At 62.1% G+C, this 12,424-nt stretch overlaps 2 protein-coding genes across 3 annotated transcripts in view; one reads left to right on the top strand and one right to left on the bottom strand.

The window, feature by feature from the left end:
- Positions 1 to 4,241, top strand: part of NECAB2 (N-terminal EF-hand calcium binding protein 2) — a 28,685-nt gene extending 24,444 nt beyond the window's left edge. Inside the window, exons 9-13 of one of the 2 annotated variants that reach the window (XM_043599773.1) lie at positions 725 to 778; positions 1,328 to 1,440; positions 2,851 to 2,928; positions 3,368 to 3,459; positions 3,798 to 4,241. In XM_043599773.1, coding sequence (XP_043455708.1) covers positions 725 to 778; positions 1,328 to 1,440; positions 2,851 to 2,928; positions 3,368 to 3,459; positions 3,798 to 3,826 — 366 coding nt within the window. In that variant the 3' untranslated portion in view covers positions 3,827 to 4,241. Of the gene's footprint in view, positions 1 to 724; positions 779 to 1,327; positions 1,441 to 2,850; positions 2,929 to 3,367; positions 3,655 to 3,797 lie in introns of those variants that run through there. The other variant, XM_043599772.1, reaches the window with a different exon arrangement.
- The window catches only part of SLC38A8 (solute carrier family 38 member 8), a 33,337-nt gene continuing 23,523 nt past the window's right edge, over positions 2,611 to 12,424 (bottom strand). The window contains exons 12-18 of the mRNA XM_043599771.1: positions 12,298 to 12,349; positions 8,871 to 10,161; positions 8,128 to 8,786; positions 7,456 to 7,562; positions 6,698 to 6,802; positions 3,366 to 3,488; positions 2,611 to 2,901 (exon numbers count right to left, since the gene is read on the bottom strand). Coding sequence (XP_043455706.1) covers positions 10,068 to 10,161; positions 12,298 to 12,349 — 146 coding nt within the window. The 3' untranslated portion in view covers positions 2,611 to 2,901; positions 3,366 to 3,488; positions 6,698 to 6,802; ... (1 more) ...; positions 8,128 to 8,786; positions 8,871 to 10,067. The remainder of the gene's footprint in view (positions 2,902 to 3,365; positions 3,489 to 6,697; positions 6,803 to 7,455; positions 7,563 to 8,127; positions 8,787 to 8,870; positions 10,162 to 12,297; positions 12,350 to 12,424) is intronic.

Below are 12,424 nucleotides of genomic sequence, written 5' to 3' on the forward strand. Positions count from 1 at the left end.
TGTGGGTCGGGGGGAGAAAGCCGTGGCTTCAAACCCCGGCAACAGAGCTTTGGACCCCGGGGCCGTGCGCTGCGAAACTGCCGAGTACCCATCGGGTGCTGTGTTCTGGACTCCGGCGCGTGTCGGTGACAGCGCGCCCGGGGTTCCTGCTTTCCTGGAGCTGACGGTGGGGCCGCGCCCACCTCCGGGAGTCGGGAAAGTTAGACAAGATGTATTCGTGAAGCATGTAGCTCGAGGCCTGCCGGAGGCCAGTGTTAGCACAACCACCCCATTCAGACCATTATCAGGTTCACGAGGCACCGGGGGTCTTGACGTGGGGTGATTGGCCAGCCGACGGGGGATCTCAGGGCTGCTGGCAGCGGCATCCTGGGTTCAGAACTGTCCTGTCCCAAGACTATCCCGCCCCTGGCCGAATGCCCTCTGCCTAGGTCTGGTTGGCTTCTGCGCTTCTCAGATGCCAAGGCCGGAAGGGATCTGTGCCACTTCCTCTGGTCCGTCTCCCAGCCGGGCCTCCCAGCCTCCTTCAGAGCCAGCCCTGTGTCTGGAGGGTAGGTGGCCCAGCAAGGCCTGGCCCCGGGGACTCCAGAGCCCCTGGAACCTTGGGGTAGAGAGGCTGGAGCTCTCTGCTGGCTCTGGACTCTCCGGTTTCATTGTGGTAGTGCTGGAGGCCTCCCTGGGGGAGGGGCCTCGGTCTCCGACACGTCTTTGTGCTTTGTTGTTTCAGACCCTTTGGTTTGACCTTCAGCAGCGCCTCTCAGATGAAGAAGGCACCAACATGGTGAGACCCGCTCCCTTCCTGCCCCTCTCCTGTGGCCCCATCCCTGCCGGAGCCAGGACTGAGTTCCAGGTCCTTGATACCCGCTGGTGTCACCCCCTGGGACCACCACGAGGGAAGATGCGGCCCTAGGCCCTGGCCGCCTCTCCAGCCAGGGGTGTTCTCTGATCAACAACAGTTTGGCCCCGGGGCGAAGTGATCAGGACAGTGACCCCACACAGACCCGACCAGAAGCGAATCTTGCTGGGCCCTGATTTTGTGGTGTCTCGGACCAGAGTGCCGTGCGGGCAGCTCCCGGCGGCCGCAGAGCCCCTCTGTGCACACCCTCGTGTGGTGTCCTGCTTGGGCGTGGCTGTCTGCTTTTAGCCATTCGGTCCTGGTTCTTTTTCGCCACTTTTGGCGTAAGAATGAGCCCTCGCGTGAGTGAGGAGGGGTTTTGGGTTCTGTTTTGGCCGAACTGCCCTGTCTTCTCCGAAGGAAGGTCTGGGGAGGCCGGGTCTCAGGCAGGGAGAGCGGGGGTGGCCGGGCGCTCACTCCCCTGTGTCCCCATAGCACCTGCAGCTGGTCCGGCAGGAGATGGCCGTGTGCCCCGAGCAGCTGAGTGAGTTCGTGGACTCCCTGCGCCAGTACCTGCGGGGGACCGCGGGGTCCGGGACCTGCTTCCAGTGAGTGACCTGCTTGATCCAGGTGGGGGGCCGTTCGTGCATGAGGCCGGGCGAGGAGCGAGTGCAGAACCGGGGGGAGGGTGGTCTGCGGGGGGCATCGGCTGGAGCCGAGACCTGGGGACATAGCAAGCGCCTCGAGCAGCCCGGTTGTGACGACAGGAAAGGACTGGGGGCTGGTAGGGACCGTGTCGGAGATGCTCGAGCCGAAGGCAGAGCCGGTCAGGTCTCCTTTGTGTGAAGGAGGGGAGAGTGGGGACGGGTGCGGCCAGGAGAGGCCCCGCGGTCCGGGCGGGTCTTTGAGTGACCTGGGCTCTGGAGCTGGGCTGACGGGACCAGCTAGTGGCTGGGATGGGGGACGGGTGGGGAGAGGCCGTAAGGCCGAACCGACAGGATTGTGCTGAGGGCTAAGCGGGAAGGTCAGGAGGCGGCCAGCAGGGTTGGTGGGGGCGTCGTACAGGTCCTCCCGGGCCCCGCTAGGACGGCAGGCAAGGTGCGGTCGTGCAGGTGGGCGATCGCGAGCTCATGGTGGGGGGAGAACGTGGGAGGAGGGGGGGGCAGGACGCCAAGGGGCTCCTCGCCTGTGGGATGACTGTCGTCCCTGCCCGCCCACGGGTGCACCCCAACGCATGCCGTGTGCTGTCGGCCAGGCAAATGCGGTCCCCGGGGTCGCTTTCATCCCCCAGTGACCAAATGCAGATAGTCCCCATTGCCCCCGTGACCTTTGTCAAGTGGTACAAAGGGCCCTGGGTTCTGACTGGCAGGTGACGTGCATCTGGGGGGGGGGGGGCGGAGGGGGCCCCCCGCTCCAGGTGTGGTCGGAGGCTGGAGCTAGTGAACTAATGATGCCATTAGCAGTCCTGCTTCCCGGCTCCTGTCTGGTGAAACGTGGAATTACCTGGCATTACACGGCGATCGGCACCCGCGAGAGAGAGCTCTCCTCCTGGAGGCTCGGGCTGTGTTCTGAGTGGGGGGCAGGTCAGGCCAGGGTTAGAGAGGAAGGAACCCAACCCCCCAGGCCAGCCGCCTTCTCACTGGGGGCGTCCCTTCCCTCCTCTCCCAGGCCTGGGAGGGGCCTGGCGGCACACAGGTCATGGTCACACAGGAAGGGACGGGTGCCTGGCCTTCTCCGCCCCGTTGCTGGGTCAATTAAATGAAACAATTACAGAGAAGGCAGGAGGAGGAAGATGTTTTTATTTTGAAAGGTGGGGTTTTTAAATGGCAGGCCTTTTCAAGTGTCGTTCCGTTGCGATTCGTTCAGTGAGTATTTCCTGGCCACCTTCCGGGACCGGGCCTGGCAGCAGGTGGTGGGGATCCTCACTGAACACACCGGAGGGCCAGTGCTGGGGGCCCCTCCCACCTCTGCCAGGCTCTTGGGGGGCAGCCCTCCAGCTGGAGCCTCTCTCCCCCCAGCATCGCGGCAGTGAGACTGGCCGATGGCCTCACCTTCGTGGTCTATGAGTTCTGGGAGACGGAGGAAGAGTGGAGGAGGTGAGTGGTCTACCCCCAGCCTCCTTGGGCGGGGGGAGGGCGGGCAGGGCACCAAGGGTCCCTGGCTCCTCGGGCCTCTAGCTGCAGCGTGCTGGCCTCACCGGGCCCACAGGGGCCCTGAACGCCTCTATCTCCACCTGGAGGGACCCCCTTTCCCCCAGCTGGGCTCTGAACCCGGGTTCCTGGCCCACCCTGGTGGCCGAGGCTGCTCGCGTTTGCTACCTGCTGCCCCCGTGGCTAAAACTCCAGAAAGGACCTGGCTGTTCTCCCCACCAACCAACCACTGGCTGTTCTGAGGCCAGAGCCGTCAGCCTCCCCTCCCCCCAGGGCTGAAAGCGCAGAGCCAGGCTGCCTGGGCAGGGGAAGCCCCCCGTCTCTGGCAGGGCCCCCTCGCGAGCTGCCGGGCTGGAGGCTCAACCCTCCATCCCCCGACTCACAGGCACCTGCAGAGCCCCGTGTGCAAGGCCTTCCGGCACGTCAAGGTGGACACGCTGAGTCAGCCTGAGGCCTTCTCCCGGATCTTGGTGCCAGGTACAGGGAAGCTGGGTGTGCAGGGGGTCCTAGAGAGGAGGGAAGACCCAGGGCCGGAGGGTTAGGCCAGCCCTTGAACACGAAGGGCAGGGCTACGATCTCCATGAGTGGGAGAGTCGGCTGCAGGGAGAGGGCAGCGCGTCAGGGTGGCTCTAGGTGCCCCCCCGTACCCCTACTCCCTCCCCCCAGACATTACTTCCCCCCCTTGGAATTGGCTCCTAGGGCCCCCAGTGTGCACCTCCCACAAGCTGGACATGTGCTTCCCACCCTGGCCGTGGTCCCCTTGGGGAAGGAGGCCACCTGCTCTGCCTCACGTGTCTTCCCCCCGCCCTTCCCAGCTGCCTGGTGCACCTTGGGCCGTGACTGACCACCTCCCGGAGGCCTTCGGATGAACCTGCCCCCCGTTTTCTAGAAACTTTGGTACACATACCGTCTTTTCACTGTACTTCCAGACAAGAATGTAGTTCCCTGCTGTGTGAAGTGAAGGAGAACCCCCTTGCCGTCCCCCCAGACCCCCCCCCACCCCCATCGGCAGAGCAGCCGCAGAGCTGCCGGACCCCTGCTGGAGCCAGAGGGCAGCAGAGAGAGGGAGGCCTCCTGGAACCCCCACCCCAGTGGCCACGCATGACCCTCCCTTCCGCTGGCCACTGCCTTAGCGTCCTGGTAGGAGCCGAGACCTTGTAGTGCCCAACCTAGGCCTGTGCCCGGGCCGCACAGGACAGTAGAGCCCACGTAGCCCGTGCCGTGCTCGGCCGTCAGGCCCAATAAACTCTGGTCGGGAACGGCCGCGTGCTGTGTTTTCGTTCCGCGTGCTCTAGTGACGGCAGCTAGAGGAGTGAAGCTGTCACAGGGTCTGGGGCCCCGTTTTAGCCGTGAAATCTTGACCACATCACACCCTGTCTCCTTATCCGTAAGACGGTACGCGTTTTGACAAGTCGGTGCCTGTTACAAAGTTCCCAGAGGCCCCAAGGATCACCCTCTGGCTCGGTAATGCATGAGGACTCCCAGAACCCAGCAACAAAAGGGTACAGACTAAAATCAGCCAAGGAAACACGTGCCGGGGTCCACGAGGGGCCAGGCACAGAGCTTACAGCTGTCCCCTCCTGTCCCAGCACCGACGTGCGACGACGTGCATAGAGTATTACCAGGCAAGGAGCCGACCCGAACCTCAGGGATCAGTTTCCACTGGAGGCCAGTCCTCCGGCCCCTCCGGAGGTCAAGCCGATACCTCTGGGCTGAGGCTCCCGCTCAACAAAGACGTTTGGGGTCGGGACATTCCAAGGTCCTAGAGGTCACGTCCCAGGAGCCAAGGGCAAAGGCCAGAGGGCTCCGGGCACAGTCTTGGCACACCCGTCAACGAGCTATTCAACCACACAGGAGACCGAGACCCTAGACTTACCCCTCAAGTCAAGTCCTGTTCTATCTCTAACTTCCCCTCTTCTGTCCCCTGTCTTGGTTAGCAGCAAAGGTGTCCTACACAAAAGGCACAAAGGACGAGGAAAGCGAGAACCACGGATCCCCCTCCCAAGGCAGGAGGGAGGGCAGAGACAGAGGGAGGACGGAAACCAGGGCAGGTGGGAACCCCGGGGCCAAGGACGTGCCTGGAACAGGCAGCTTGTGACAGGGGAGGGATCAAAGCGGTCACTGCTGGGAAGGTCCTCTGCCCAGGCCAGCCCGCCGGCTCGGGCTCCCGCCTGCCGCCTCCCGGCCGGGCTCGACGCCGGCCCTTTATACAGAACCAACACGGCACGGGCTCGTAGGAAGCAGAAGCAGCAGACTTGAGTCCTAGCGGCGCAGGTCCGAGCTGCAGGTGCTCGCAGCCAGCCTCTCAGAGCCCCTTGTTTCTCATCTGGAAAGTGGGGGGGGGGGGGGAAGACCCTTCTTTGAAGACTGCCCGGCCCCCAAGAATGGTGCGTGACTGGGTCCCGCCGGCAGCTTCGGGAAGCGCCCCCGAAGCGGGGGCTGCTCTGAGGAGCTCAGCTGTTTTAAAAATATTCTCAGAGGGGCGCCTGGGGGGGCTCAGGCGGTTAAGCGTCCGACTTCGGCTCAGGTCATGATCTCACAGTTTGGGGAATCGAGCCCCACATCGGGCTCTGTGCCGTCCGCTCGGAGCCTGCTTCCGATTCTGTGGCTCCCTCTCTCTGCCCCTCCCCCACTCGTGCTCACCCTGTCGAAAACATTTAAAAAAATATTCTCAGAGGGCTGAGGCTCTCTGGGGTGCAGCCGAGGATCCCCGGGAGCTGGGCGGGTTACACTGTGCTACCCACGATGCCCGCTGGCCCTAGCTCTTGGCTCATCTCTGCTGACGGCAGCCCACGAGCTCTCGGAGCCTCCCTGGATGCTGAGGGGGTGGGAGCAGGCTCTGAGGAGAACAGATTTCCACCCTAAAAGGCATCAGAGCTCCCACAGCTTACACGTCATCTCCAGGCACGCAGGCTGCCTGTGTCACCCTGGGAGCCGCAGGTTCCCGGGGGGGGGGGACACAGAGAGGCCAAGTAACTCACCAGAGGTCACACAGCAAGCAAATGCCGCCACCTGGATCCAGACCCAGCGCTGCCGGCCCCCATCCCGTGCCCGAACTCCGGTGCCACACGGCCCAGACAGCTGGGGACGAACGGCTCCGGGTCGGCACCGGAAGACCTCAGTCAGGTTCCTCGCGTAACAACCGTGACCGTAGGGCCCGGCCGTTCCGTTCCCAGGCACACGCTGTGCCCCAAAACACAGCAGAGATGCACTTAAGCAAATACTTGTGCCCGAATGTTCACAGCGGCTTATTCACAGCGGCCCAGAAGGCGGAAACGACACCCTTTGATAACGGATCAAACAAAACAAGGTCCGGCCGCACAACGGAGTATTATCCAGGCACAAAAAAAGACAGAAACACCGACCCGTGCCAAACACGACTGGCCCTTGCAAACGGGACGCCGCGTGAAGGAAGCGAGTCACAAAGTGACACAGCGCGTGATCCCACTCCCATGACAAGATGCCTGCGACGGTTAAGTCAATAGGGATGGAAAGCAGACGAGCGGCGCTCAGGGGCTGGGGGAGAGGGAGGAGGGAGCTACTGCCGAGGGGGGTGGGCTTTCGTTTTGGGGAGACGAGGGTCATTTGGAACGAATGGTGGTTACACAACACCGATCGACCCTGAATAGCACCCGTGAAGATGGTTAATTCTGTGTTATCTAAATTTCACCTCAATTAACCGCCCCCCCCCCAAAAAAAACCCCAATCAACTCACCTGCCCAAATGGAGACCTTCACCACCTGCGTTCGATGGCCGACGACATTCTTGCTGTGCCCAGTTCAAATCCCGAACCTCCCGCCGGAGGCGTGCGGGGTCAGTCCTGTGGGGAAGGGGGGCAGGTCCTCAGGGGACCGGCAGCACCCGGGGCTGGTGTCCCTGCCCGACTGCCTGGGGGCACCTGACCCAGCGGCAAGGTGCTCCCCCCGCGCCCCTCAGGGCAGAGAGCCAATCACTGTACCCCCGAAACAGCACTCGGGTCTCGGCCGCAGCTAGTATTGGACAAGAGGGTCTCCACGCTCACGCGTAGGTGTCACCGCGGCCCGGGACCGGTGACAGGCCAGGCTCGGTGCCACCAGCTCTTCAAGTCCATTGCCACTCACCCTCACGGCCATCCCGGGGCGGGGGGGGGTGGGGGGGCTGTCCTTGGCTTTGTTTTGGAGGAGAGCCAGAGGATGGAAACTGAGGCCCAAGAGGCGGAAGGAAGGAGTGGGTGCTGACCCACCGGAGGGAGGACGCCGAGGCTGAACAAGGCAGCAAGGCGGTTTTGCTGGGTTAGCAACCTGAGCACAAGGGCCGGCCAAGGTCGCACAGCTGGTAGGTGGCAGGCTGCAGACCCGGAGCGCATGCCCAAAGCCCTCCGTGACACCACGGTCCCCTGGGTCCGGGACACCCCTTCAGCCCTTCCTCCCCGCTGCGGTCAGAAACCTGAGGGAGTCCCTTAGTGTCAGAGGACAGCCCCAGGTCAGCTCGTACCTCCATCGGGGGGGACATCAGAGGGTGACGGCCCAGCCGGCATTTCTCTGACCGCGTCGTGTCCTTGCATGATGATGGTTGAGGTGACAGTCCTATGAGGATCACATCTGTACCAGACACAGGTCGAGATGAAAATTATCGTCCCCAGTGGTGGTTTGCATCACCCCTTGAAGAGCCCCAGTCTCTTCTCTCTCGGCACTGTCAGTCCACTTCCTCCCTGTTACCCTTTCCTGCTTTTGGATGAGCCCGAGGATCCTATTTCCCTTTTCCCTTGGCTGCTAGGAAGCTCACTATTCGCCTAGTCCCAACCTAGGTTTTCTGGAAATAAAACCACCGTTGCTCAGGTCTCCCCACATGGCTGCCGTAGATACGTTATCGCCTTCTCTTTTCACAGAGAGCCCACTTGGCATCATGCCAGATGCCCACATGCGGTTCATAAACTCCCCAATTTTGACATCGCAAATGGCAGAGCCAGCACTCAAAGCCAGTAGTCTGAGTCCAAAGCCAGTTCACGCAATGCCCCCCTTTTATGGTCCTACCCTCACCCGACCGCACTTCGTTCTTCTCAAAGACTCCGTGAATGGCCCTGCCACGGCCCCAGCCTTCCCGGCCACCGCCGCAGCACTTTGGGGAAGCATCTAGGGGACCACGGATCGATGACTCCATTCTCACCGCTGGCTGTGGGGCACTTCTGCCGCAGCACCTTGTCCTGGTTCCGTGGCCACCTGACCCACGGTGTGTGGCAGGGTGTGTAGCTGGTAAGAAGGCCCGTGTAGGAGACGCTGGTGCCCCAATTACTGGGTCAGAGTCTACACATGCAACCAGGGCGGAGGAGGCAGCAGGTGCATCCTCGTCCTGGGGCTGGGTGGATGGGGTCACACCCCCTTGGCCACTCGCGGGTGCGCACTAGAAAGAAAGTGGATGGTGGAACGTGACCCCCCCCCCAGTTGGTCCCGACCCCAGCTCTGTAGCTCACAGGACAAGCAGCCTGGACTTTTCCAAGTCTCAGCTGCCTCCCCCTGTAAAATGGATGAATTTGAAAACATTACGCGACCTCAAAGGAGCTAGACACAGAGGCCGCGTATCGAACGAGTCCATTCGTACAGAACGTCCAGAAGGAACAGATCTGCAGAGACAGCAGATTCGTGGTTCCCGGGGCTGGGGAGTGACTGCTAATGAGTGCGGGTTTCCCTGGGGTGACAAAAACGTCCAGCTGGTGACGGCTGGACAACGTTGTGCCTCGGCTAACACCCACTGAATCGTACACTTTGCAAGGGTGAACTTGACGGCAGGTGAGTTAGAGCTGAAAGCAAATCATGCAGGTGGACAGGCTGGAAAAAAAACACAAAAAGGGTCCTGGCACCACTGGCCAGGGACACGTCACACGACACAGCAGAGCCCGGCCCACTGCCTACCCTGAGGGAGAGGTCCTCAAACGTCGGCCCCTCCTGGATCTGGCCACAGCCAACCGCCGGCTTCCGGGAGACGTCCCAAGGCAGAGGGAGAGTGGCCCGAATGCAGCGACCTCCAGGACACCCCAGGCCCCGTAGAGGGTCAGTGCTGGCAAGCACAGAGACCCAGGAGCAGCTGGGCTGCAAGCTGCCTCTCCCCCCACCCCCGTTCCCCCGACCCTGACCCTGGGGCAGACCTCTGGGCCCCTGGCCCTCAGCCGCAGGCGTGACACCTGGAATTGGGGGAGGGGGGCGGGGAGGGAACCGCACACAGCTCACTGGGTTTCCAGGCTCTTCGGGTCCAGCCAAAGGGAAAGGGACAATCCCTGGGACCCTCCCATCAGAGTGCGGGCCAAAGCAGGGCTCCCTGGGCCTCAGCCCCTACTTCTGTTATGAACTATGCCCCTTAGAAATATTAGGTTGAAGTCCCCACTCTTAGAACCTGTGACTGTGACCTTGTTTGGAAACAGGATCTTTGCAGACCCTAAGGAAGTAAATTCAGATGAGGTCATCCTGGACGAAGGTGGCTCTAATCCAATGACTGGGGTCTCATACGAGGAGGGAAATTTCGGGGCTCCTGGGTGGCTCTGTCGGTTAAGCGTCCGACTTCGGCTCAGGTCATGATCTCGCGGTTCGCGAGTTTGAGCCCCGCGTCCAGCTCTCCCCTGTTAGCGCAGGGATCCTCTAGCCGCCTCCCCTCTGCCCCTCCCCCACTGGATGTCACGGTCTCTAACTTTAAAAAAAAAGAGACTTGGAAGGACACACAGGGCAGATGACCACACGGAAAGGGAAGGCCAAGAACCGCCACGGATGGCCAGCCACACCGCAGGCTGGAAGGGGCAGGGGGATCCTCCCCGATAGGCAGCGCGGCCCTGCCCACACGTGCATCTCGGGCTCCCGCCCCCAGACGGTGAGGGGACCCTTCTGCCTTTCGAAGCCCCCAGGCTGTGGTCTTTGTCAGGGTGGCCCGAGGACCCGAACCCGCCCTCCTCGGCACTGCGCCCGAAACCCTCTGAACCAGCAGAAGCCCAAATGAGCAGCCTCAGGAGGCAGAAGGTATCCATTTCTCCAGCATCTTTATGAGGCAAGGACACGGGTCGCACAGCTGCACGCAGGCAGCTGCACCAGGGCAGCCATGGGGCCGGGCCGACCCCCTCCCGCTCAGAGGAGTTCCAAGGCGGCTGCCACCGTGCTCTGCCCGAAGATGAAGGTGCCCACGAGCACGGAGACCACTCCCCATGCCTCCAAACAGCACCTGCGAGGCCAAGAAATACACATCAAACACGCTCTCCTCCAGAGCTCTGCACAGACAAGCCAAGTGCACGCCGAAGGCTGATCACACGAAGCCAGGAGAGCCACCAAGTTGGAAGAAAAACCCATAGTATTCCCCCCCACCTGTCGGGATGGGTTTCCAAGACAAGGAGAGAGAAGGGCCCCCTGCGATTAAAATCACTCACTGCCTCTGTTAATCCCGTTCCTCCCCTGGGGGAGGGAGACACCTTCCCAGTCCCTTCCCTTTGGGGGCAACGGGAGGAGGGCATGGAGCCCCCCCTGAAAACGATGAAAGAGCGGAAAGCCCGAAGTCACCCACGATGGGGACAGCGGCTGGCCACGGGGGCAGAGGCGGTCGCCCTGACAGCCACTGAGGCCATATCTGCGAGCTTCCCGACACACCAACAGAGACCGTGCAGACAAGGAAATGAAATTCCTACAGACGGCAGGGTGGCCGGACACATTTCTGGCCCCATTAACAAAGGCCACAGGACCCGATGTTACGGAAAGATGGTCTCCAGTGAGACAGAATCGTGAATGCCCCCAATACGGAGGTGGGGAGAGCGTGGGGAATGTTCTCGGGCCTGCAGGCTCCTAGAGCGGTTCTGAGGGATCAGAGGCCCTATGGCAGCTCTAGAGTTAAAAATACCTTCAAAGCCCACCAGCAAAAACTGTTGTGAGCTTGGATCAAGGCACAAAACAGAAGCAGCAGGGCCTTCAAAGACCGCTGCCGGGAAACAGCCGCATGTAGGAGGCCCCAGACCATCGCGGCCGCCCCAAGCCCGAGTCAGGTTCAGAGACATCCAGAAAAGCTCTTCCCCCAGAAGGGAAGGAAGCCTTGCCCACGGCTGTGGGAAAACCAGTCCAGGGCTCGATGAGGCGGGAGGGAAGGAGAGAGACACTGGCCTCTGGGGGGGCACCCAAGCCCCCAGCTGCTGGAACACAGGGGCATCTGTCCTGGGCTGAATGGCAGTCCCCAGGATTCGTGTCCACCCCAAACCCGTGAACGTGACCTTATTTAGGAACAGGGTCTTTGCAGATGTAACCAAGTTAAAAATCCGGAGAGGAGATCATGCTGCGTTTGGGGTGGGCCCTCAGGGCAGTGACAGCTGTCCTTATAGAAAGGAGGCACATGGGGACTTGAGGCAGAGAGCCCCAGAGGGGCAGAGACGGGGGTGAGGCAGCCACCAGCCAGGGACACCTGGAGCCACCAGAAGCAGGAAATGGCAAGAACAGAAGCGGCTCTCAGAGGCTTCAAAGGGAGCCTGGCCCTGCCGACACCTTGACTGTGGATGTGCGGCCTCGGCTGGGAGAAAACGCGCTTCTGCTGTGCTAAACGCCCCGGACAAATGTAGGACGGTGTCCCTTTACTTGCCTCGGCCTCAGTTCTCACATCTGTGGAAGGGAAGGAAGAGCCACACAGGCCCCTGCTGAGGTGTGGCAAACCCGTGCGTGCACTCTTTCTCGGGGGGTCAGCTGGGCCCCTCGAGGGCAAAGGACAGGGCTCCGATCATAGCCGAGGCCTCCCTGGAGATGAGGGCCCTCTTCTGGGAAAGAGGGGGAGCCCCAAAGCCTCTGTCTAACCCACATCGTGGAGCAGGGAGGAGGCAGGCGGGAGGCCCGGACCCAGTCAGCCCGGGTTGAGTCCCGGCGCCGCCCTGACTTGTCACCTGCCCGTGGACAAGCGTCTGCCCCCTTGTCTGTAGGATGGGTATCCTGGTATCGTAAGGAGAGGACTGAGGGCCGGGCACTGAGCAAGGGTCCAGCCAAGACCCGCTACCTTGCAGACACAACGTGTTACCCTTCCGGCCACACGGCCTCCGCAACGCAGGGTTCCGCACAACAGGACCCGCCTGTGCCGCAGCTCGCGGCAGAGACGATCACCCTCTGAGGGCAAGGGAGGGCTGAGCACCGGTAGCGTGTGGGCGGGCCCCAGTGTGGCTGGCAGGGGTTTGATTCCTGGCTCGGACACCGTGTCACCGTGGACAAGCCAAGCCCCGTGGCCTGTCGTTCGTCTCACCGGCAGGACGTGACCTCCGTGGGCCCTGCCACATTCCCATTCTGCTCCCTCTGAGCCCCTCAAGCGCCCACGCTGCCACCCTGGTCTGGGGACACTTACCTGACGCGTGCAGCTACAGGCTGGACGTTAACGGCACAGATGAGGCACAGACCTGCAAAGGACACACGGGGCCACTCCAGCTCTCCACTGTTGAACCCAGAGCGGCCCGGAGCTCGAGAGCCCGTCC

This window comes from Prionailurus bengalensis, chromosome E2 (genome assembly GCF_016509475.1).
Source record: "Prionailurus bengalensis isolate Pbe53 chromosome E2, Fcat_Pben_1.1_paternal_pri, whole genome shotgun sequence".
Lineage (NCBI taxonomy): Eukaryota > Metazoa > Chordata > Mammalia > Carnivora > Felidae > Prionailurus > Prionailurus bengalensis.